The 27,151-nt window shown below is 37.3% G+C and overlaps 1 protein-coding gene across 5 annotated transcripts; it reads right to left on the bottom strand.

Moving 5' to 3' along the window:
- Window positions 1-3,745: 3,745 nt before the first annotated feature.
- On the bottom strand, window positions 3,746-23,363 carry LOC112090710 (protein DETOXIFICATION 44, chloroplastic). 5 transcript variants are annotated; one of them, XR_002901776.1, is made up of 14 exons: window positions 22,903-23,363; window positions 22,344-22,468; window positions 22,101-22,259; window positions 21,867-22,009; window positions 21,525-21,660; window positions 20,896-20,992; window positions 20,683-20,783; window positions 19,715-19,878; window positions 6,446-6,517; window positions 6,207-6,323; window positions 5,477-5,572; window positions 5,276-5,397; window positions 4,236-4,392; window positions 3,746-3,777 (listed from the first exon to the last, which is right to left on the bottom strand). XR_002901776.1 is itself a non-coding variant. In XM_024162679.1 (13 exons), exons 1-13 carry the CDS (start codon window positions 23,187-23,189, stop codon window positions 4,329-4,331), a joined length of 1,683 nt encoding a protein of 560 aa, XP_024018447.1. In that variant the 5' UTR covers window positions 23,190-23,363; the 3' UTR covers window positions 3,792-4,328. The 5 variants fall into 5 exon arrangements, 4 of the variants coding, with proteins under 4 accessions (XP_024018447.1, XP_024018448.1, XP_024018449.1 ...); XM_024162679.1 differs by lacking the exon at window positions 3,746-3,777 and having other exon boundaries at window positions 3,792-4,392; XM_024162680.1 differs by lacking the exon at window positions 3,746-3,777 and having other exon boundaries at window positions 3,792-4,392; window positions 21,867-21,946.
- Between the last annotated feature and the right edge of the window lie 3,788 nt (window positions 23,364-27,151).

Here is a 27,151-nt window from a genome sequence, read left to right as displayed (position 1 = left end):
ACATATCTTTATCTAATTCTTTTAAACCCTCTTTCCTCACTAAAGAAATGTTTCGATCCCGTACTTTTTTTCTGTTTTTTTATTTTGTTTTTCGCAAACATTTTTTTTTGTCTTTTTCCTTTGTATTTTTTTTCTCATTTTTTGTTTATTCCCCACCTTTTCTTCTTTCTATCTCCTTTTTTTCATTCTTATAATTTTTTCATATTATACATTTTTTTTCCTTTTCCAATTTGACCCTCATAAATATATTCTCTCTCATCTCTAATTCCCTATTAAGCTAATTATTTTTCTTGCCAACCTTTGCAAACGTTTCTCAGGTCTTTTTTTTGGATAAATTTTACTTGTATCCCGAACTTTGGTCTCTTTGTCAATTTGTCCCCCAAACTTTAAAAATTGGTCAACACATCTCCTGAATTTTGAAACGTTATTTACTTTGTCCCTTTTATTTATTTGATTAACATATTTGATGATTTCGTAATTATTGGAGGGATAATTTAATGAAGTATTTGCATAAATACCCCCTGAAGTAAGTATCATGTTTCAAAATGCTCCATGATCTATCAAAACACATCAAAATGTCCCTAATCTATAAGAAAACATAATAAAATAATAGTTTTACTGATGTGAGATGTCATTAAAAATTAATTAGACATTAAATTCTAATTGAATCAATAAAAGTGATTAAATATTAAATATAATAATAGAAAATAAATATAAAAATGCTTCACTTAAAAAATTTAAAAATTAAATAAATGAACTATTTTTTTCAAAAGTCAAAACCTAAAAAAAAGAAGAAAGATTTTTTTTTTTAAAAAAAAACCTTATTGCTCTTCAGCTCCGAAAGTGCATATCAAAACACATTATTTTCTTAAAAATGAATTTTTTAATTTTTGAATTGTCTTTTGTGTTTTTCAAATTTTTTTAAAAAAAATTAGTTGATACAGCATGCCATTAAAATTTTTTAAAAATCCAAAAGACAAGTACAAAATATCAAAAAAAGGATTAAAAAAAAAAACCCCTTCTTTCTTTTTAAGTGAATTTTTTTTATAATCTGCACTTAAGAGGATGAATGTGTTTTAATCTTTTTCCTCTTTCCTTTTAGGTTTCTTAATTTTTAAAAAAATTTATCTAATTTTTAAATTTTTTGAAGTGAAGCATTTTTATATTTTTCAATATTTAATCACTTTTAATGATTCAATTAGAATTTAATATCTAATTAATTTTTAATGGCATACCATATATCAGTAAAATTGTTATTTTATTAAGTTTTTTAAAGATTAGGGATGCGTTTTGATAGATCAGGGGGCATTTTTAAATATGATACATACTTCAGGGGGTGTTTATGCAAATAATTCATTAAACTATCCATCTAATAATTGCCACATCTCTAAATCCGTAAGTCAAATAAATAGAACGGGCAAAGTTAATAACATTTCACAGTTCAAGAAATGCGCAGACCAATTTTCAAAGTTGTGAAGACAAAGTGACAAAAAGACTAAAGTTCATAAGTAAGAATAAAATTTATCCTTTTTTTTTTTTTTTGCGTTTGTATTTGCTTTTTTTTTTCTTCCACTTTTTTGTCTTTATTTTCGTCTTTCTTCTTCTTTTTGTCTCCCCTTTTTGCTGTTCTTATCTTTTTTGCTCCATTATAGATATTTTTTTATTTTTCCTTTCTCCAAGTTGACCTTCATAATTATATTTTTCTCTCTAATGTACATATCCTTGTCTAAGTTATTTTAAACCCTTTTTCTCACTAACAAAACGTTCCGTTCAATGATTTTTTTTATTGCTTTTGTTTTTTGTCCTCCATTCTTTTTTTTATTTACTTCTTTTGGTCTTTCAATTTTCATTTGTCTCGCTTTTTTGCTCTTTTTTTGTTGTTCCCTCCTAATAATATACAAGAAAAATATTTACGGGTTAAATATAGATAATGCTATTAAATTTTTCTATAGAATTCCACAGGCATATACGCCTGGTTTAAACTAGTATTTATACATAAAAGAGAATTATACGACATACGATAAAATATCCTTTTGGTAGGGTTCTATAACATGTCTCCACTTATGAACATTTTACCAAGCTTAGAAATAGTAGATGGGTCAAAAAAAAAAATTAGTAGATGGGAAATTAACAGTTTTCCAGCATAGGTACTCTCCTTGTTGGTATCTGCATGAGACAAAGCAAAGAGTGTTGAAGTAATTGAGTAGAATAACTGTGAAGAATTATGAGCTGTTGCTACACAAGTGCAGCCTTGTCTGTTGGAAAAATGAGATACAAATATTGTCTCGTGAAACTATCTAGCTAGCTTACATTAGCTTTTTTGTTTTATTTTATTTATTTTTGTGACAGCTAGCCTTGCTACTTGCTTGACAGAGGTATGACCAGAACTTTTGAAGGAGACTTTTTGTATTTTTTGTCCGTATTAAATGTGTTTAGGGGATTTTAAGGTCCGTTTCTTTTAAAGTTTAAATCATAATTTAAACTTTTTATTATAATATTTTTTTAAAAAAAATAATACCTCAAACACTTTTTGTGTTTAATTTCGTCTTTTTTATTATGATAATACCCAAAACAACCTGTTGTCTATAAAAACATATTCAAAACCCCTTCTGAAATAATTAAGAGCTTGTTCAGTTGTATTTTTAAGTTATGGTGATTTAAGTGTAGATTTTAAGTTGAATTTAAGTTATAACTTGAGTTGAAGATGTAACTTGAGTTTATATTTAGAGGTGCACATTTGAGTTAATTTTTGAATTGAGAATTTGCTTTGAGTATGTGTTTAGTACACCTAAACTTGAGTTGTTAATAGTTAAAAATGAATGGGAGGTAATTATTTTTGTTTGGAATTTATTATTAAAATAAGGGAAAGTAATTTTTGTCAACAATTACAGTGGAACTTGAACTTGAATCAAGGGGGTGGAGCTGCACTCAAGACTTGTTGCTTTTCTCAAGTGTAAACTTGAGTCTTCACTCGAGCAGTCCTTGCTAAACAAAGACTTGGCTCAAGTTCTTTACTCGAGTGGTATTTTTTCAAGTTTTTTGGGGCAATCGAACAGCCCTTAAATTATTTAAAATGTTATGATTATCCTTCTAAATCTATATTAAATTTTATTTTAGGTATGATTTAACTAAAAATTTAAATAAAAATTATAAAAATGCTTAAATAAATATTCCAATCAAAGAAATACTTCAATTATTTTGAGAGTTTTTCATTTTCTAAGATTGATTTTATTTAATATCAAGGCTTAACAATGTTATAAATAGGATTTTATAAAGACCGGGAAATGTCATCTTGGTATTTTTAAAAAAATTAGTTGCTTTAGGACGGTATTTTGGGTATGTTCTTATAAATACAGAAGATGTTTTGGACATTATTATTATAAGAGGGACGAATGTGGTGTTTTAACAAAAACAAATGAGGTGTTTTGTCTATTCTTTCTTTTTTCTAATCAAAATTCAAATTCAATTTTTTTTTGCTAATCTTTTCAATTCAAGTTCTCAGAATCCACAAAACGAACGTGGTTTAATATTTCCACAAGATTCTTATGTGGGAATCATGTTAATGAATCTGCTTTATGTATCTTCTAGTATTTTGCTTGGCTAATACTAGTTGAAACATAAGGCTTTCAGGTTCTATTTCGAGTGAATATTTTTCCTTCCATGAGCCGTGGGGTGGAAAAAGAACCATTAAATTATGAGTATGTATGTCTTTTTCCGTCATGAAAAAGAAAACGAGTATAATTTCCAGCAGGAGAAAAGGGTTGCAATACTTCTCATCTGCAATAGACAAATATAAAATGGTTAGTCTAGCATTTTCAATGATCTCAATGTAACGTCCACATAGAGATCAATTTACAAATCACCACCAAAACTAAAAACTGCTAAATGATTTTCTGAGTCCATTCAAATAAGTCTCAATAATCTTTCAGTACCCTAACAATTTAATCTCTCCCCTATTTTTTTGGCCCCTCATTACAAGAGCACCGAGCACAATCCTCTGAAACTGTCGCCAAAATATTTACAATTTATGATTGACAATTCTAGCACATTTGAGGTATCTAATCAATATGAAACTAGTTGTATGCGCAGGAAGTGCATAAAGAATCAGATATGAAGAAGCTGGTAACTGATAGAAGATAAACGGTTCGTTAAGCTTTTCAACTGCTGAGCTGAGCACATATTAATTCCAGCAAGCAGTTAGAAGCTCACTAAAAGCCAATCCAGATCCAGCTGACCTCGAAAGAACAGCGTTGTAGCTGCGGTTACTCTTGATTTAGATTGAATCTGGAGAAGTTAATCCCTATCTAACAATCCAAAAGGCAGAATTCTCACTCGGTTTCCTGCTCCAATGTGTCCCAAACCATTTTCCAAGGTCCGCTTTTCGTGCCCAACCTAAAAAGAAGTGTAATTTATCAGCAAGATGTTCAAGGTGGGAGTAAATCAGCATTTTAATGGCAAGGGGTGTGTAGAATTCAAGGGAACTACTAAACAAACGTTCGACAAGATATGGCCTCAAAATTATTTAATTTTCAAATATTTGAACAGCAAATGAGTCTGATTCTACATCCAATTGCCTTGAGATATGCAGTAGTGAACTGTAATAGATAAGTGATTCGACAAAGGATAATGATACAGACGCAAGTAATTTACCGATCTTTTTATACCGGGTGATTTGACAATTGAATTGTTATTTTCAATTGGTGAATCTACTTATAAAAAGTTAAATTTTAACGACTCATTTGCTACATCAGTTGTTTCAAAAAATTTGGAAGATAACTTGGATCCTAATAGAATTAACTTTAGACAAACAGGCAAATGAATTTCAGTACAATTTAACTGATTCATGTATTTGTGCATAAAAATCATGGTAGGCTGGGAACAAAGAACAGATCCCATCCTCGTATTTGAGTATTTGCCATGATTTTGTGCAAGCCTATTATTTTTGCCATTCTAAATAATTGGTTGCCATTGTGGTCTTTTGTTTTCTCTTTATTAATTGAATGACAATTGTTTATTTTTTATTAGTGACATAACAATTTTTTTTTACCACCTTGAGTGATATTTCTCTTATTTTTTATTCGTTAGACGCCCTTTTAGAGTTGAAGGGCTTCCTCATATTTAAGTTTGCATGCTTTTGGCGCTACCAACAAAAAGGGAAGAATTATAGAACTAATGAGACACAAATTCCAACAAACTCTTGAGAGTTAATAACCGAGTGCACCGTTGATGATAAAATGACGAGATAACTTGATTGCAAAACAGAAATTAGTAATACCTCCAAAATCCAGCTACTATGCGCACTGTCATGAAGAGAAACAACCCAGTCCAGATTCCAGCAAAACCAAACGAAGGAGCAGCCACAAGCATGAAAAGGGAAGAAATTAGTCCAGCTATCACCTGCACAACAAAAATCAAAGGCTGAAGGAGAAGAACATATCAAACGGTTAATAATTCACTAAGGTGATCAGACAAGTACCATGGAATATGCAGCGTATTCAAAGTCTGAAACTCCATAATAAAGTCCATCAATGACAAATGCTAAAGCATTTACTGGCTGAGATCCAGCAACAAACTGACAACCAATATGCCAAGCACTGTTACGTCCACCAATTATGATCATCAAATACAATTGGCATATTGCAAACTCAACGTATTTGATCCATACTTACTGTCATGGCTAAGATACCCATTTTGCAAACCAAACACAACAAGAGGAACTTTTATGATCAAGGATTAAGTCGCCGCCACTCTATTAGATCTGTAGCTTCTTTTTATAACAATTTTGATGTTTTTAATATTGCACGGGCTTGCTAGTAACTTAAGTAGCGGCACTTATGTAAGATTTCAATGGTAAATTTATTAGGTTAATTTGCAAATCCTTTGGACAGTTTTAGAGGTTTCCAGCTTACTTTGTTACTCAATTTATCTGTATTTAAATGTTTATCTACTAGGAAAAGCCCAAGAGTTATGAATGAATAAAGATGTCTTGCTAGAAAAGATCTTTTCTGTCTCTGTGTGTGTGTATTTACTAATATATATTATAAACTCCTTAGGACATTAATTCGTTTACCCATCCTTTCCCAAAGCTGCCATTGCCGAACAGACTTGCACTATTGGCACGCAAGGACTCTTAGAAATCCAGACAAGATGGAGAATGAATCACATGGGTGTGCAACTGGTAAATGATTTGAACATGTTTTCCTTACCAGTAAGCCAGACAAAGCAACATCCAAAACTTCTGAATCTGTGGTGAACAAGCTAGAAAAAGCTCCAAAACCGACGAACAATATAATGGCCAAGCCAACTCCCATCACTGAACCAATCTGCTTGAAACCAAATGAGACAAAGATTGAAGTTCTAGGGCAGTTGTGAATGAAAAAACATGTAAAAGAGACGAAGAGAACAATTATAACATGAATATTAAAAAGCTAGGGAACTTATTTACCTGTAGAACTTTGTAAATCACCTGGCGTGATTGTTCAGGATTTCTTTGGGCATAACTATTGGCAAGAAGCGCCTAGAGAGAGACAACATTGCAATAATAAGATTAAACATAATTGCGGCTAATAAATCTCAAAAGGAATTTGTGATGCTAGTTCACGTAATAGTCTATTGTTTCAGACTTTCAGAATATAAAGCAAGGACCATTATATTATGAATTCTTGATATGAAATATGTGCTGTTGCAAATTGTTTATTAGGTTTTGGATCCATGCATGCGAAAATAAAGAATAGGAAATTTTCACGGCTACAATAGGTGGGCAGCAAATTTCCAATGTTCACAAGGAAACTGCTAGTTTCCAATGGAGAGCACACAAATGATAAGCAGAAGTAATTTCTAACTTAGAGATCTTAATGGAAGAGTACAGAACTTGTGCTTAATATCACCAGCATGTCTTCATCAACTTAGTTACCGAATGCAATGCAGCAAGAAGAATTTTTTATTTTCTTGCTGGACTGAATATAGAATTTGACCAAGTGCGAGTACAAATACTTGGAAAAGATGATTTTCCTTCATTAAATGACACAATTGCATTGATCCAAGCCAAGGAAGGAAGAAGACGAATGATGATAGAGCCACAAGTCGTAGAGGGGCCAGCAATGATTTCAAAGGTCTCAAAAATTGCTAACATGAAGATTGCAGGCCTTGAACAACATTCTGCTAATGATAATGGGCTTGCTGATTGGTCAAAGATGGCGAATAAGGAAAAAAATATGGTGTACTTACTGCAAGAAACCTCGGCACACCAGAGATTAGTGTTGGAAGCTCCATGGAAAACCACAAAGTCTAAACAAAAACTGGACTGAAAAAAGTGGGCAGCAAAGAGGCCACGGTCAAGCACTTTTAACTAGTACTCAGTCAAGTGGTGAAGGTGCATCTCAGGATCAGGGCAAGTTCAACAAAGAGGAGATTGAAAAGCTGAGAAGCTTGTCGGGGACAATTGAGAAACGGAATGGAACAGGTGCATATACTTTGGCTCTCTCAAGTACTCATGTTCTCATGCACTTAGTGTTTCGGACATATCATTTTCAGGTTCTTGGGTCATTGACTCGGGAGGCACTGATCACATGACCAACTCCTCTCATCAATTTATTTCCTATAGCCCGTGTCCAAGTAACAGAAAATAATTACTGCTCATGGCACCTTAACTACAGTGGCTGGTCAAGGAGATATTTCCTTAAATTCAACAGTTGTCCTTAAAAATGTTCTCCATGTTCTAAAATTGTCCACCAACCTTGTGTCTATCCATAAGCATACAAAGGACCTGAATTGTAGTGTGATTTTTTACCCCTCGTTTTGAGACTTCCAAGAACAGAGTACGGGGAAGGCAATTGGACGTGCTAGGGAGAAAGAAAGACTTTACCACCTTGAAGAAATTAGTGGACAAAAGATGTTAGGATCCTTTAATAATTTAGGAAGTTAGTTTTGATTTGTGGGTTGTTAAGAGTATAGTTAGTAGTGTGTTAGTAATGCTTAAAAGAGGGAACAGTACAAAAAGGGAGGGAAGGGGCTGAGTTCGGGAGGCTGTGATTTTGAGAGTTTTGGGAAACTGGATTGTGTTCATTTGCACCCAAACTCAAAAAAGGTTTGAACTCAAGTACAAATTTATTCAAGTTATTTTGGGCCCGTTCATTTCGCTGATTCGAGTTTGTAATTCGAGTTGAGATGTGATTTTATGTGAGAGCTTTTTACTGTAGCAAAAAAGTTAGATGTGATTGTTTGTGAGAGCTTTTTACTGTAGCAAAACTCGAATTCTAAACTCGAATTAGTGAAGTGAACGGGGCCTTTGTAAAATTTGAGTTTGAACTTAAATTTTAACTTGAGTTTGAGGTTAAAATCTGAGTTCAAGTTTCTCCTTCAATTCAAGTTCCTAAACTCAAACTCAAGTTAATAAACAGTATTTTTTCTCTTCTTAAAATCGCTATAATAATTTTTTTTAATTCCGATTGAGATGATTCTTTTTTTATGCGTTCACAACGAATAGACGAATAAAACCCCACATATATACCCTATTAAAATTTTCTATCATCATTGAGTTTTTATAAAAATACCATCTAAATACAAACTCAAATTTTGACCCACCCAAACACAAACTCAAAAAGATTCTCATCTCAAACCATAACTCAAATGTACACAACAAAACACAAACTCAAGTTACAACTTCAACTCAAGTTATAACTCAAATTCAAATCAAAATCTATACTCAAGTCTCTCGAATACCACCAAATAAGAGTCTCAGGAGTACTCGAATTCTCCGATCTATCTTTACTTTACAGTTGCATGTAGTGTAATTGATGATAGTTGGTGCTGAATAATAAAATTACATGATTTCCATTCATTTCTTGTTGATTTCTGCTTGTGTGAGTGCACTTCTGGTGTTGTTTGGTTGAAATATTACCACGTTCCTGTCAATTGGTATCAGAGCAATTGATTCTCCGGGGAAAAAAAAAAGAGAAAATGGAATCGACGCTTCAAAGTGTGAAGCGGATCATTCGATTGTTAGAGGAGCAGGACCGCAAAGCTCGGGTGGTTGAAAGTCGAATAATGCCGGCAAAGGATACGTGGTCGCAACTAGAAGAACAGCGCCGGCGAACAACAACGAACGCGTTGCGATCTGGTTAGAGTGAGTCGCAATCAGATCTGAGCACTGAACATCGGGTTCCGCAATCTGATTGGAATTATGAAGAAGGGTTTCGAACTGCGGAACCATGATGGAGTTGGAGCGTCAACGTCGAGGAACGACGCCAGTGGGGGCGCAACCAAATCCGGACTCGTGCGAGGTCGAAGATCGGGAAAAATCTTGGCGATATGGAGCTAGACCGACTAGATCTAAAGTGAATGGCAGCAGATTCGCGACGGAATTGAGCGTCGCCAAGGCTGCACTTCGCGATTTTGGTACGTCCAAGGCTAACTCCAGCTGGATTTGGAGCGGGTCTCGTAGTTCCGGTGCCATTTTGACTTATTCTGGCGCCGTTTTGGTTGATTTCGACGAGTTTAGGGTAATGTCTTGGAATTCAGGCGTGTTTGGGGAAGATTATGCAATGAATTGGACTAGGTCTCGTGATTCCATCATGGTTGGGGCAGGTGGATTCGAGTTACGGAGTGTGCAGGGCCAATTTCGGCGAAGGCAAGACCAGGTCTTCGAGTTACGGAGTGTGCAGGGCCAATTTCGACGCTGTGACCGCTGGACGTCGCACTTCCAGCAAGATTCGGGTTAATTTTGGGGCTGATCCTTGGGCTTTTCGATCTGATATGGGCAAGGTGAATAGAGTTTCGCCATCTGGTTGGGTACAAGACCTTAGGGTTTTGAACAGGAAAAGGGCAAGGTGGCGTGACACGCTGTGGGAGAACCGATTGGATCGACGTTTTCAGCGAATGGAGATGCCGCTGTTCATTGGAGAAAATGCTAATGAGTGGGTTTTTAGAGCTGAACATTATTTTCTGTTGTATAGATTGACAAAAAGAGAATATATGAGCTGCAAAAGAGGCCATAGAGGGTGATGCTTTGGTTTGGTATCAATGGCAGGATGGTCGTCGACCGTTCCGCAGTTGGGATGAATTGAAGGCTCATTTACTATAGTGTTTCCAATCAACGCAAGAAGAGACCGTCTATGGGAGTTTCGTGGCGAGAGAGCGAGCGAATACCAAGGCTAATTTCGGACAACAAACCGAGGTACTCACTGCACCTTGGAAAGAGATTTCAAATGCAGTTTTTGAGAGAGATATCACAACCAAGTTGAAAGTCAATAAAGAGCATGAAATAGGAATTTCAAGTGGGCTGCTTCCAGCTCACACCACAGCTATTTTAGTTCAGCGAATTGATGCTCAAAGAGAGTTTCCTTCAAAGAATCTCATTGGGAAGGTGGACCAAGGCGTTGGAAATGAAGATGACTTTCAAACCAATGTTCTTTCCCATGTTGATGTACTATAACAGTTTTATTTTTTGGTTTTCACCTTGAGCACAAGGTGAATGTTTGGGCGGGGGTCATGTTAGGATCCTTTAATAATTTAGAAAGTTAGTTTGATTTGTGGGCTGTTGAGTATAGTTAGTAGTGTGTTAGTAGTGCAAGCGGGATAACAGTATAAAAAGGGAGGGAAGGGGCTGAGTTCGGGAGGCTGTGATTTTGAGAGTTTTGGAAAACTGATATTAGGAAGAGTGGTGGTCTCTTGAATACCAATATACCACCAAATTAGGAGTCCCTGGAGTACTCGAATTCTCCGATCTATCTTTACTTTTCATAGTTGGTGTTGAATAATAAAATTACATGATTTCCATTCCTTTCTTGTTGATTTTTGCTTGTGTGAGTGCACTTCTAGTACTGTTTGGCTTAAATATTACCAGAGAACTGAGAATCGGTTACCATTGTCATTTCTTTCCGAGTCTTTCGCTTCTAACAAGGACAAGATTTGGCTATACCATCTTCATATAAGACAGCATTTACCATTCTTAAAATTGTGTTTCCTTTATTGTTCAAAGGAATTGATGTAGAACATTTTCATTGTGAAATCTGTGAACTTGCAAAGCACAAACGTGTTAGGAACCTAGCTCAGAAAATCAGCCAAACACCAATATCACACTCACACACACCAGAAACAGCAAGAAAATGAGAATAATTAGAGGGAATTTTATTAATCTAATCAGCCAAGAACACCCAATTACACTGAAATGTAAAGGATAGAACGGAGAATTCGAGTACTCCGGGAACTCCTAATTTGGTGGTATTCGAGAGACCACCGCTCTCCCTAATCTCGGAGCTACTAAGCCCTTTATTTATACTAATTCCTACTAACTATACCAGCCCACTAACCAAACAAGTTCCCAAGTCATTAACGGATCCTAACATTACCCCCGCCCTAAAGAAACACCTTATCCTCAAGGTGCTTCCCTTCTGCCACCCCGCTCTTTGTATATCCAACCCCAATCGGACCGAAATAAGAAGACCCGGTCTAAATGTCATTGGAATTGTCCTTAATCGTGTTGGAAGTGTGCAGCCCGGCTTTAACGGCATCGGAACCAACCCAAATCACGCCGGATTTGAGAAACCTAGCCCTTGGCTCGCCGGAATATGCCCTAATCGCACCATAATCACGAAGCCCAACCCCAATCACGCTGGAATTCCAAGACCCAATTCTAATTGCTCCAAAATCATCCCTCATGACACTTGGATTCCAAGTCCCAGCCCTCCCATCGAGAGACCCAGCCCCCACTGTTTCTTGGTTCAGGCTCGGCTCCCTATCTCGACGAGGTCCCCATTGATGCAAGAGAAGTACAGGCTGCCTAACCCTTTTCTCCAAGTCCAAATCAACCACCCAAACAGCTGGTCTCTACCTGAGCTCCTCTGCGGCCAACCACCTATCCTCTGGCGCACCCCACGCGGCCACCGACTCCCTTCCGGCAACCGTCCGCCATCGATCGCCCCTTCCCAATGCAGATCGTTGCGAGTATGGCCCAACCCACTAAGACCCAGCTTCTTCACAGAGTAGATCCGGTGCATCCGCCCCAAAATATTCTCTGATCCCCCCTCCTTGACGTTGAGCAACCTGAATCCGGCCAAAATCCGACTGACCTAGACCCAAATCGGCGCCGATCTGAATTGTCGTCTATAGCCAGCCATGGTATCCTCTTAACGTTTCACCAAGGAACTCTCATGGAAAGCCTCATCGGATGACAATCTGAAATACTTCAGCAGATGAGTCTTCACTTCATTCCAACTGTAGAATAGGCAACGAGCATCATGCCATTGATACAAGCCAAAGCATCATCCTTCATAGTCATTTCAGCAGCTTGGATTTTCTCACTATTTGTCATTCTATAGAACAAAAAGTATCGTTCAGCTCTAAAGAACCACCCATCAATATCTTCTCTGGCGAACAACGGTATCTTTATTCGCTGAAAATGTTGATCGATTCAGCCCTCCTATGGAGTGTTGTGCCACCTTTCCCTCTCCCTGCTCAAAACTCTTGGATTGATTCTGAGTCCAAATCGAGAAGACACGACTCCCTCATTCAAATCAGATTGCAAAACCCAAACTCCCAGGTCCAAATCAGATCGTGAGACCCTGCTTTCATCTTCCCAACAACGACCACCCCAATTCATTTATGGCTCATACTCGCTTCTCCAATGGTAAGCTTCCGGTTGCATTTCGGGCTCAACTCCATCAAGTATGGATCAGGATCCCTAACCTGGTGGTCCCCTAACCTGGTGGTCCCCCACTGGTTCTTGGTTCAGGCTCAGCTCCCTAGATCGACGAGGTCCCCATTGATGCAAGAGAAGTACAGGCTGCCTAACCCTTTCCTCCAAGTCCAAATCAGCCACCCAAATAGCTGTTCTCTGCCTGAGCTGCTCTTCGGCCGACCACCTATCCTCTGGCACACCCCACACGGCCACCGACTCCCTTCCGGCAACCGTCCGCCACCGATCGCCCCTTCCCAATGCAGATCGTCGCGATTACGGCCCAACCCACTAAGACCCAGAGACCCAGCTTCTTCACATAGTAGATCCGGTGCATCCACCCCTATATATTCTCCGATCCCCCCTCCCTAACGTTGAGCCACCTGAATCCGGCCGAAATCCGGCTGACCCAGACCTAAATCGGCGCCGATTTGACCTCCACGTTGCTGACCCAGACCTAAATCGGCGTCTGTGTATACCTCTATCTCACGGCTTTCACACTTTTTGAAGAGTAAACCGTGGCCTGGTGTCATCTTCAGGTATCTAAGAATTCGATTCACAGCCTCTAAATGTTCCTCATTCGGATTGTTCATGTGCTAGCTAACCACACTCACTGAGAATGCAATGTCTGGTCTCGTGTGTGAGAGATAGATCAACTTGCCCACTAGCCTTTGATACTGCCCTTTATCCACTAGAACACTTTCCTCATCTTTCCTTAACTTTAGGTTGGGGTCCATAGGCGTCTCTACAGGTTTACACCCAAGCATGCCAGCCTCTGTTAGCAAATCTAAAATGTACTTTCGTTGGGATATAACAATCCCGGCCTTAGACCGAGCAACCTCCATGCCTAGAAAGTATCTGAGAGTACCAAGATCTTTAATTTCAAACTCAGTAGCAAGTAATCTTTTGAGTTTGATAATTTCCTCTGAGTCGTCTCCAGTTAGAATGATGTCATCAACGTAAACGATGAGAATAGCAATCCTGCCTCTTGGTGAGAATTTCATAAATAGCGTGTGATCTGCCTGGCATTGATTGTACCCGTTTGTGACCACTGTTTTGGCAAACCTATCAAACCAGGCACGAGGTGACTGCTTTAGGCCATACAATGACTTCTTTAGCTTGCACACTTGACGGCTGTTTGAAGGGTTTTCTAGGCCTGGTGGTATTTCCATGTAAACATCTTTTGCAAGATCCCTGTTCAAAAAGGCATTTTTGACGTCTAGCTGGTGCAAAGGCTAGTCTTTAGCAACCGGGGAGCTCATATTTTCTGTCATCATTAGTTTCTTCATGCTTTCTTCTCTTCTGACTTCAGCAAACGCCTCTCGGATGGGAGGCAGTGGCCTGCTTCCCATGATTCTCCCCCTTACTTCGTCCAGATCCTTGTTGAGACCAAGGAGAAATTTGAATGTTCTCTTTTAATCAACAATCTTTTTGTATAAAGCTGCATCATCAGGACATTTCCAGGGATATATTTCAAACATATCAAGGTGCTGCCAGTACCGGGTTATTGTGTTGAAATATTGAGTGATAGTCATCTCCCATTGTCGCATATCATGAAGTCGAGTTTCAATCTCAAAAAGTTCCGAGGTATTTTCAGAACTGGAGTAGGTTTCACGTGCCGCATCCCAAATTTCCTTGGCTGTTTTGTAGAGAAGGAAATTCTCTCCAACTTCCGTGGTCATGGAGTTTATTAGCCATGACATAACCATGTGATTTTCAGTTTTCCACGTACGATACTTGGGATCTGTTGCCGCCGGAACAAGAACCTCACCGGTGAGATACTCATCTTTTCCTCTGCCAGATACATACATGAGGACGGATTGCGACCACTGAAGGAAATTGTGGCCATTGAGTTTGCGACTGGTAACAGGAATAGGTGAGTTGTCGATGATATTGGCTGAGGGATTATTAGAGTTGATGGCTGGGGAATTTTGCTCGGGTCTTGACTGGACTTCCGAGGAACTGGTTTGGGTATTCATGTCATATTTGGTCATGATGAGAGATCGGCAATAGAGTGGATTAGGGTTTTGAATCCGGCTCTGATACCATGAGGATTTTGGTGAAGAGAAATTCTTATTAACACAAGGAAATACAACCCTAATATTTATACTGGAGTGGCTGGCATTCCAATCCACTATTCTAAGAAAATAAGAGGAGAATCCCACAAAGTTAGGAATCTCAACAAACTAGGAAAGTAACTAATTAGGAATCAGTCAAGTCAATAACTGATCATATTTATTAGGAAACTAAATAAGAAATCCTAATTTACCAGATTACAAAAATAAACCATTTCCTAATATATATAAACTAATCGGCTCCTTTCTACAGATCCTTACAGATTCCACCAGGTTCAATTTGAATCTAGATGGAAAAACAGTGTGCAAATTAAAAAAGGCCTTGTATGGATTAAAGCAGTCCCCTAAGGCCTAGTTCAGAAGATTCACAAAAGTTATGACAACTATGGGGTATAAGCGGAGCCAAGGTGATCACACTTTCTTTATTAAACACTCAACTTCAGGGGGAGTAACAGTGTTATTGGTGTATGTGGATGATATCATTGTGACTGGTAGTGATCTTAGAGGAAATGAAGTCTTGATGAAGTGCTTAATGAAAGAATTTGAGATAAAGGAGGTTGGAAGATTTAAGTATTTCCTTGGTATTAAAGTTGCCTACTCACGGAATGGGATTTTTATGTCACAGCAAAGGTATGTGCTGGATTTGTTGAAGGAAACTAGTAAATTGGGTTGTAAACCAGCTGAAACACCAATAGATCCCAACCACAAACTTGGTGAAGCACTTGAAGATACAATTGTGGATCGAGGTACTCATTAAAGACTCGTTGGGAGATTGATTTACCTTTCACATACTCGGCCTAATATAGCTTATGCAGTTAGCGTGGTAAGCCAGTTATGCATAACGCAAAGAGGGTTCATCTTCAGGCAGTATACCGGATCCTTGAGTACTTGAAAGGAACACCAGAGAGAAGAATCTTGTTCAAGAAAGGAAAAAGTTGGACACTTGAGGCGTACATTGACGCTAATAATGCAGGATATGTGCTGGACAGGAGGCCAACAACCGGCTATTGTACCTTGCTTGGTGGTAATCTCATAACCTGAAGAAGCAAAAAGCAAAATGTTGTTGCAAGGTCAAGTGCGGAGGTCGAGTTTAGAGCAATGGCATTTGGGGTGTGCGAGCTGTTGTGGATCAAAATCATTCTAGAAGATTTGAAGACCAAGTGGGAAGGAACTATGAGACTCTACTGTGACAATAAATCTGCAATCAACATTGCATATAATCCGGTGCAACATGACCAGACTAAACATATTGAGGTTGACAAGCACTTTATAACGGAGAAGCTGGAGAGTGGCTTGATTTGTACTCCATTTGTAGCTTCTGGGAATCAACTTGCAGATGTGCTGACTAAAGGACTTGCTAATCCAGTGTTTCAGTCAATTATAGGCAAGCTGGGAATGGACAATATTCATTCACCAGCTTAAGGGGGAGTGTGGAAAAAGACATGGATGGTGCAGATATGGAAACCGTGTATTTTCGTAGTTATTTGTACCTAGAATAGAAGATTCTGTTGTTAGAAAAATCCCTGATTTGAAGGGATCTGATTTAGGGTAGTTTCCCATTCCTAGTCAACTGCTATCTATATATTAGTTGTATTATATATATATATATATATATATTCTGATTATGAACAAAATTCCATAATTTTCCCATATTTTGCCACAATTAATTTGATGTGTTCACTAAGCTAGGCCAGCCTAGTGAAATTCCTACTTGATATTTTAAATATCTTCGACGTATGTGAGATCCGGCTAGTTATTTGATACTAGAAAGTCAGATGTTCAACAAAAGTACAAATTGGGATAAATTGTATTGTACTAAATAATATATGACGTAAGCTGATAATATCCTCCAGTATTGATAAGATTTGATACTTGACAGTCTTTTGACTTGACACTATCGATGAAAGTACAAACTCTAACAACTATTACTCATGAAGCAACACAAATATAGTAACAACCAAACAAGAGGTGTCAAAAAAATGTAAGGATAATCAACTCCCTAACTCTCCCAATAAATTTTTCCATCTCAAAACCCACCCAGAAGGTCTTGTTTGGATTAATAGATGGATAATATCTAAATGAAATTGTTATTTTCAAAGGATACTTTAACCGTTTTTTTTTTTTTTTTTTTTTGCGATTTTTAATCTTTTACGATGGAAACATCTCGGATTAACGAAGAACAAGATACACAATACGAGTGATATTCAAGAGATCACCGACTCTTTACAACCAAAAGGCTCCTAAACTCTCGAACCCCAACTTATTTATAGGCTCCCCTACTAACAAACTAACAAATCTAACAAACTAACAAATTCTAGTTATTACTAAAGAAGTTTTCTCAGCAAGACTGTTGAAAGCTTTCTCAACAAGATTCCACTGTAACCCATATCCACGTCAGCAACTAATCACTAACGTTTCTTGGTTCTTATCATTACCCCCACCCCCGTTCACAGGAACCTTGTCCTCAAGGTTCAAGTGACCGCTCCTTGCTCCGCCGTTGATTCCCCCGATTCTGCCTCAACTGTAGCGGCAGCTCCATTCCCATCGTCTTCATCCACCGCAGCGATGATAACCTGCAATTGGGGATTCCTACAGACGTGACCGAACCGCCATTTTTCCTCACACTGGAAACAAAAACCTCTCTCCCTTCGTCGCTGCATCTCAGCGTCTGAAATGTTCCGTTTGAAGCTGTCGTTTTTCCGTGTAGAATGGGAAGGAAGTGTATCAGGATCCTTGTTGACCGACACACTAGAATGAGTAGAGCTGGCACGTGTCATCTCCGTAGCTCCTTTGTTTCTCTCCATCACCTTCGGTGGATTCCCAGCTGGAGCTATTAACAAAGTTGCCTCCACTCACTGATTTTTTTAGCCCAAAAGAGTCCCCGTTGCTGAAAAATCCAGCCCCCTCTCCACTTGTCTTGGGTCGTAATGGCCGCATAACCTGAGCCTGTTCTAAAGCCCAATTTTTTTCCTCAATTTTCTGGGCCAAGTCCATTATTTGGACCAAGGAAGTAGGTCTCATGTTAGGACTCCCGTGAAACTATCACTTTGGAACAATTAGACTAAGAAATATAACAGGAAATCTGGAAATTAACCAGGAGATTGGCCTGGATCCTTTTATTGAATCTTAATGAAGTTGATAACAGGGAAAAACAATTACAATGCTAGAAGTAAAAGATAGAAGGGAATTCAAGGACCCCTCCAAACCTCCACAGACTCTCTTCTTACTTAATTCTCGATGCCCTCTCCTTAGCCTCTCTGGGACTATTTATTTCCATACTCTAACTAACTTCCTTCCCTAAGTCCTACCCTGGCACACAGCCCCATAACCATAACCGTTTCCTAACAAATCGCCCCTTACCCCTGCCTTGGCTCCATGTTACGTAAATCCCCCTTCTGCCCCTGCATATTCTTACTCCTTCTTCTGGCATACACAAACCTGAGGCTCGGAGGTCTAACATCTCACCATACGAACTTCAACCTTAATCTCCTATGCCAATCCATTCGAGAAAGCTCCAAGTAGGAACTCCTCGTCCGCCTCCCTCAAAGGAGCTGAAAGCAACTCAAACTTCTCACGGAACTCCGCCACCGACGAATCCTATCGCAAAGCAATCAAAGCCTCATAATGGTTGCCAGTTTGCGAAGATCAGAACCTCTGCATCACAGATTCCTTGAAGATTGGCCATGAAATATCACCTTATCTGGATTCCATCCACTGGAACCAATTCAGCGCTTTTCCCTCAAGTCCGATAACGGCTAACCCCCCCCGTTCTGCCCCCTCAACGTACCTTCAAAGCCGGAATAACCAGCCATGCGGATCTTCGCCGTTGAAAAGAGGAATCTCAATCCAGCGGAATCTTAACTCTCCACCACTCAGCGCCGGACCGTAGCCGGAACGATTCGCCGCTGTCGTAGCACCGCCTCCATCTCCGCCGTTCGAAGCTGACGCCCTAGCTTGCTCTGCTGGTGGATTCGCGTGGCCTCCTCTCCTCATCCAACCGTTAAGCTCCTTCATATACTCCTTCACAGCTCCGATGTCCTCTGAAAGTTGTCCGACAATTCCTTTGAGTTCTCTGACGTCCAACTTGAGTTCTCCGACGTCTTTCTCAACAAATTCCAATCTCCCCTCCATGTTTCTTTCAACTCTCCTAGCTACCATTCCGGACGAAACTGCTTTGATACCAATTTGATGGAAACCTCTCGAAATAACGAAGAACAAGATACACCACACAGGTGATATTCAAGAGATCACCGACTCTCCTCTCAAGACTCTATACAACCAAAAAGCTCCTAAACTCTCGAGCCCCAACTTATTTATAGGCTCCCCTGCTAACACACTAACAAATCTAACAAACTAACCAATTCCAGTTATTACTAAAGAAGCTTCCTCAGCAAGACTGTTGAAAGCTTTCTCAACAAGATTCCACAGTAACCCATATCCACGTCAGCAACTAATCACTAACGTTTCTTGGTTCTTATCATTTTATTAGCTCACTCTGCAAAATAATAAACTAAGGATGCGTTTGGAACTCGTTCTAAAATGATTTTATTTTTTGTTTGAAAATGAAAATGAAAACGTTTTTAACCTCAAACATAAATCATTTTTGAAAATGTGTTTGATAGTTTTATTAAGAGATTGTTTTCAGTATTAAAAAAGCCATTAATGTCTCTCTCTCTTTCTCTCTACTCCAGAGAGGAGAAAACGGAAACAAAAAATGAAAAACGACTTAAAGTTGTTTTTTATTTCTCTCAATTTACACTAAACTAAAAAATAATTTTCATTTCCGTTTTTTGTCTTTAATTGTGTCAAACTCCGTTTCTCTCCATTTTCATTTTTTCTTTCTCGAAAAACGTGAAAAAACAGAAACAAAAATAACTCCAAACACAACCTAAGTTTTTCTCCTTTTTTTGGTTGAAATTTAACTAGGTGTGTCATATTACTCTTTGTACAGTCAAAAGTCCAGTACCTGACCAGCAAGTGCCAAAGCATCATTAAGCAAAGATATAGCCAACCAAACTTCAAAGCAAATTTGAAAACCAGCCATGCGTATGGGACCCTCTCTAGCTGCCATGGATGTAGCTAGCGTTGTAGTTCCGAGCACTGCTATGGTTCTGCCAACAAGAAGACCACCTGTGGAATACAAGAAAAGTATCTAATGACTTCAGGAAAAGGCATATATAACAAACCTATCTGCAAAGGCATTCAATCATCAATTAGAGAACAAGCAAATTCACAATGAGCCCTGTTATAAGGACTCATCCAATTTTGACACTTGGCTTTATGTCACTTCAAATCCTACTGATTTTCATGCATGCTCTTTGGTATCTATTTCAACATGCTCTTGCATGCATAAAAATAGTCTTCTGAACTAGCACATTTATGCTTTAGATGATCATCAATAGAATTTCTATTAAATGCATAATATGACAAACCAGATGGCTGCAATTAATTTTTTAATGCCCCATCCACCATGAAAGCCCCAGATGTAGGAACACAAAGAACACTTTATGTATTTAACAACAGCCTGGAGTTATAGAAAAAACTACTGGGAGAAGATTAGGCATCGAAAGAAATAATTCAAACGGTCAAATAAATGCAAAGGTCTATCGCTGTCTTGTTTATATTTAATGTTGGTTTTGCACCAGTTGCCCGGATGATACATAGAACCAAACATTTTACCAGATATAGATGTAAGATCAAATGCTAAATCTTTTCCATCCACAAGGTTACATTGCTCAAGTCAGCATTCATCAACCCTTCTATTTGTCATGTCACTTTGGCAAGAGTTTTCTTCAACGTAACCTAAAATCAATGTATCCTTATGTTGTTTGGATCACCAAAAGTTTTTTGTATCTTTCGTACTGGAAGGGCCCTTTACATGAAAGAGATATATAATAGCAACCACCTATAAAACAAAGTCAGCAAATAACATACCAGAAGTAAGATAGCGGGAAATCATTCTCTCATCAATTTTAGCAGGGACGAGTGATATTTTGTCACTCAAGTTCCAAAGAAGTACAAAAGCAATCAAATATCTGGAGAAAAGCATACAAAGGAAATCTCTTAGAAAATAGAGAAAATTTAAAGAGAGACAGCAAGATGTTAAAATATTGATAAAATTAAGTTTTACCACATCATTTGACGTACTCAGAGATCACAGTAGCAATCGCAGCACCACCAATGCCAAGACCAAAACTGAATATCAAAATTGGATCCAATATAGCATTAACCAGGTTGCCAGCCACTGATATTCCACAGAAAAGACGTCAATAAATCTAGTTTACGTTATTTAAAGAAAGGTCCAGGAAAAAGTTCAAACATTGTATATAGGAGATATGGCGGGGATTTGTATGCACACGTGCGAAAAAGGCAGGAGAAGAAGAACAAACTAATCTGGTCAAAAACTCAAAATTGGTTGCAAAAAGCTTACTTATGAAGGCAGTCTCAACATGGTAACTAATACATAACAACTGAATAACAAAACTTAAACAGTGAAACAGACTACAATCAACATGAGCCGTAGTCTACACAACTATGTTTAATATTTTCAACAAACTTTCGAATCAATATCTCTCAACCACAAAAACAACTTTTTAGAATACTTAGGAATGACATTCAGAATACGTGTTGACACTTTACATTCAAAAGTTGGCCGCAACACTTAACAATTAAATAAGTTGCAATGCCATCTAGCTCATAGTAAAGTTCTGTAAGCTTAAAAATTTACAGCTAGATATTCACAAACATGGGAGAGAAAGAGGTTCAGAAATACTTGCCAATTGCATACAAAGGAGTCTTTGTGTCCCTAAATCCACGAAATGTGCCTTGTGCAGCTAGCGCAATGACAATTGGTGGTGCACCAAAGGCCCTTAAGGTAAGAAATTGTTCAGCAGGTTCCCACATCGGGGAATCCTAGATCCAAGAACACAACGTAACTAATTACATGAATACCAAGCCATAGTGTCAATAATATGGTTTAAAAAAAAAACTATACGTCTTAGCAAACAGTTCTAAATTGAAAGCTGATGTGCCAATATAAAGGTTCATCTACTCTAAATGTATTGTTTCCATGAAAAGCAAAAGGTGGTGCATGAATGTAACTGGCTAAGATGACATACAGCTGGTATGCCCATGGTATTCATTAAGAAGCCCGAGCCGAGAGACAGAGCAACAGTTTCAGCGACGCCTATAAAAGCAGCTAGTGATAATGAAGTTGTTACTGAGGGAAGGCACTTCTTGCTTTGGCGATGGCCCTGGAAATCTTTACACGAGCATAAAACGTAAAAGCTTTTGATGACATAAACAAACACGACAAAACAAGGAAACTCAAACAGATAATCCTAAAAACTTACCATCACCAAATTGGGATAAATAACCATCGCCCTTATTAACCAAAGCCTGCTCTTCAGCAACAAAAGAAGTTGTGACGTTGAGCAATGGAACGTTAAAGAACTTTGCGATTAAATTGAAAACCGACACTGACACCCCAACCGCCGCCAATTCAGCAGATCCTACGGAAGATAATTAACAAAACAAAAATAATTTTCTCACATGAACAAAACAAAGGACAACTATATGAGCCACAAATTCTGTACCTATATGACCAACAAAGGCTGTATCAACCAACGACGAAATGGGGTCAGCAACCAGAGATAGTGCAGCAGGCAATGCAATTGACAATATCTCCGACACCAGTCCATCAAACTTAAAAATCCCGTCACTGCAACAACCGAAATCAAATTCACTTCTTCTCTTTAAAAATGTTGTCTTTTCTGGCTTTAAACCCACATAAGAAAAGTGAATGAATCCGTACGAATTCAACAACTAAAAGAGTCCCTTTACTCTTAAACAGAAACTAAACTCAACCTTTTCTGGCGACTAACTTGACATTTATCAAGCATTACTAAGCAAAAAAATTATCTTTCAGGAGGGGGAAGAAAAACAAGGAAAACAAATGTCTATAAAATTAGCTATTTCTGTGAAAATGACGTAACATAAATAATAAGCTTCCAAATCCAAACGACACTGTCTCTATGGCAAAGTACAGATCAAATTCTTAGAACCAAATCCAAAACCACCGATTATGTACGAGCTCTAAGTACAGCAAAGACAATCAATTTCGCAGATTTAAAAAACCACTGATTCTGAGCGGACCTTAAACGACGAACGCGAACCGAAATCGAGTCAAACAAAGACGGTTCAGATGGTGGTTCGTCGCCGGGACTCCCGTTCAGCTCCGGCGAGAAGTCCGGTTCCGATTCCGGCGGCGAACTTTGTAGCGAAGTGGAGGAATTCCTCTGCGGTGATGATTTGCAGTGAGAGGGCCAGAGACGAACCAAGAAGATAGGGTTTCCGACGAGCTTATGCGATTTCGATGGCGGACTGGGACTGGTTTTGGGAGAGTGGAGACAGAGAAGTTGCTGCGAGAGAGCGAACGCCATTGTTGAAATTCGCACGGAGAAAGTGAGTGAATCTATATCGAGACAGAAGGAAAGGGAAAATTGAATCGTTTGGGAGAATCTGTGGAAGGTAATTGACAACCATATATTTTCTTCCGTGTGATTTTATCTCTTCTCTTACACGTTTTAACGAATTTAGCGGCTACATTTCGCGCTTAGCGAAAATATCTCAGTGGCAGAATCTCTCGTGTGGTACTTCTAGCAGTACGGCAGTTGCTGTACTTCTAGCAGTACGGCAGTTGCTGTACTTCCCTTTTCTATTATTACTAGCAGTGTACGCGCGCAAACGCGCGTTGTAGTGAGAGATAATTATGTGATGTAATAAAAGATAATTTTTATCATAAATAAAGCAACAACTTAGGGTTTATTTTTTGAGTGAAAAACTCAAAAAAATACAACTCGAGTTATAATTTTATTTGAGTTCATATTTTTTTAAGTTTAAACTCGAGTTTAAATTCAAGTTCAAGCTCAAGTTTATGACTAAAACTCGAGTTCAAGTTTCTCCTTCAACTCGAGTTCAGAAACTCGAACTCAAATTAATGAACAATATTTTTTATATTCTTAAAAATGTTATAACTTTTTCGTTTTAATTCTGATTGAGATGATTTTTTTTTCTATGCGTTGACAACGAAAAGACGAATAAAACCCGACCCATATACCCTATTAAAATTTTTCATCAGCATTGAGTTTTTATTAAAATACTATCTAAATATAAATTCAAGTTTTGACTCACTCAAACACAAACTCAAAAAGATTTTTATCTCAAACCATAAATCAAATGTACACAACTAAACACAAACTCAAATTACAAGTTCAACTTAAGTTATAACTCAAATTCAACTCAAGAATTATACTCAAGTTAAACTCCCAAAGAACAAACCCTTAAGGTCCCGTTTATTTCGCTGATTCGAGTTTAGAATTTGAGTTTTATTACAGTAAAAAACTCTCAGAAATAGTCACATCTAACTTTTTTATTACAGTAAAAAACTCTCATATAAAATCACATTTCAACTCGAATTAAAAACTCAAATCAGCGAACTAAACGGGCCCTAAATTGACTGCACATAAATGACATTTTGTCATAATTGGAATATATATTTAGGCCCCGTTCATTTCACTGATTTGAGTTTAGAATTCAAGTTTTATTACAGTAAAAAGCTCTCAGAAACAGTCATATCTAATTTTTTGATACAGTAAAAGGCTATAAAGTCACATCTCAACTCAAATTAAAAATTTCAATCAGCGAACTAAACAGACCCTTATAACATATTAAAATGAACAATAAATAATTACATCAATAATTTTATGGTAAAGGATGTACAAAATTCGATATTTGTGCCTATAATTTATTGTAAGTAATATAAAAATATCTACAATAATCACATATTTACAATAAGAGAAATTCATAATTTACAATATTAAATATCATTATATACAATACAAAGTAAATCAATAAGTTAGAAATAGTACATGAATTAAACCTATGAATAAACAATAGATAAAGCGACCAATTTATGTTTGTATTCACATGTCTTCAACTATCTGGTCCATTTATAAACAAGTAAATATGAAATTTCTCATGATAAAAGCTGATTATGTCAATTTCATAAAGAGGAAGGCCCAAACACAAACTAATGATGAGATATAAGTGAACAAATAAGTAATAAGAAAGATTCAATGGGAGGAAGTTGATAAATTATGAATCTGATAATGCTTTTACATACTAATTGTGGCTCATATATTAACTGTTGTCAACAAATGCATGGCAAATCAACTGACTTGTACTTGTATGGCCATTTTATGGCTGCCTATTAGCGGCAACTGCATAAAGGCACAAAAATTAGTCAGATGTTGTATTTGCCATGCAGATTATGACATATGTGTGACACAAAATAAAGGGTCGAAGTAAAGTATAAAGCTGTCCAAAAACTACCCGGTGAATTAAAAGGGTGGAGAAAAACAGCAGTATTTAAAGGACAATGAGGCTGGGCAGAAACTGGCCACACAATGGATAGTAAATGGCGCCTGTGTCAACAGTGAATAATGGGTCTGCCTTTTGTCCAAGTAAAATATAAGAAGCATCTACAGTCAAAGCATCAAATAGCCAATTAATACTCAGATTCCATTTGGGTCAAGGTCATTTAGAAGGCTGAGGCTAAAAACAATGGGAAAAAACGAAAGCATATAGAACAAAAACATATAGGAAAATCGTAGGCCAAGGGAAAAACCCAAAAGGCTTTGTAAAGCAAAGCAAAAAGAAACAAGGAAATAATGGTACAGGCAAAGGGGGGAGAAAAAGGGAAATAATGTGCTCCAAATAGAGGACTTAAAAGAGCAAAAATAGATAGGATAAGAAAGACATATTATATGGAGGAATAGATTTTGAATCAAATACTTAAAACAAAAATATTAAAAGCCAAAAATTAAGAAATGAAAGAGCAACAGTGATATTGTTTGTGTGTTGAAAATCAAAGTTCATTAAATCATGAAACAAATAGAATGGAAAAACCCAGTAAAGAAAAAGATAGAAAATGTGAATTCAACTGAAATAGGCATCTCAAATGCCATAGCCTTAAACTAAAGAAGAGCAAAAGAACAAAGGGAGGGAGTTTAAATTGTTTTAGTCAAAAGTATACAAAAAATTAAAATTCAAATAGGAAAAGTTTATTCATAGCAATTTTTGGATAGATTAAGTCAAATTCAAGAGTCCAAAACTGATTATGATCATCGCTGCCACATGCAAGAAAAGAAGAGAAGATATTGAAAGTGTTTTAGTCCAAATGGATAGGCAAAATCAAGATCCAAATAAGGAGGTTTATTCACAGTAATTTTTGGACATATTAGATAGAACTGAGAGCCCAAAACCAATTGTAATCATCATTGTCACGCACCAAAGGGAATGAAAGATAAAATATGCTAAAGAAAAATAGTTACACATATATATGCGTGACTATAGAAGAAATGACTAAGAAATCAATATGCCATCACTATACAGTAATAAAACATAAAGACGGATAGTCACGACAACAAAAAGAGATTTTTTAAGCACTACAACAGACAATAGGAAGTAGTAGCAGCAAAAGTAACCAATACATTCAATATCAATAATAAATATTAAGAGCATATGGGCAAAAGTCTTCAATAGTACCTGCAACGCTATGAAAATTGTCTTAAACAAGGAATATGGGAGAACCAAACACAGGTGAAAGAGACATAACTTAAAAGACTGAGTAGTAAGTAGACGAAGATGGAACCGGGCAACCAAAAAGGTAAAAATGTTAGAGCAAGTAAAAAAAAGGGGAAAAAAAGATATTCAGATACTTGTAAAGCAAAAAACTACATATAAAATCATAGTCTGAAATCATAATCCACATAAGTAGAAATACATTTTGGGCAATTTCTGAATAAATTACATGGCAGCAAACTGATAAAAATGGATTGCAGCAATGAAAGACAATTATACATGACTAAAATTCGTTGACAATGAAAAGAAATGAACTTTTGTCAGCAATATAAGATGCAATACAAACCAATAGCAATATGACAAATTAATATCTTCAGCATCAACAACGGGCATTAAAAACATATAGACAAAAGTCATTAATATTACCTAAAATATTGCAACACCTGCTTTAAATAGGAAATGTCAGCTAACCAAACAGGAGTGAAAGAGACAGAGGTAAAACAATGGAGCAGAGGTAAAGCACAACAGTAAATGATCAATGATGGAGTGGGTGAGGGAAGATGTCAGATGTAAAACAAAACCGAGGACGCAATTTATACAACGAATTAATATACAGCAGCAAGATCTTCTATATATATAAAGAGGAAGATAACCAATGATAATAGCACATTTAACAGTTGGAAGTCGGTGGAAAAAGAGTGCAAAAAAAATTCCAATTCAAACAAATGATAAAAGAAGTGTAGGACTAAAAGCAAGAAAG

The sequence above is a fragment of the Morus notabilis genome, unplaced genomic scaffold, assembly GCF_000414095.1.
Source record: "Morus notabilis unplaced genomic scaffold, ASM41409v2 Scaffold258, whole genome shotgun sequence".
In the NCBI taxonomy this organism is placed as follows: domain Eukaryota; kingdom Viridiplantae; phylum Streptophyta; class Magnoliopsida; order Rosales; family Moraceae; genus Morus; species Morus notabilis.
This window is presented reverse-complemented; position numbering and strand designations above follow the sequence as displayed.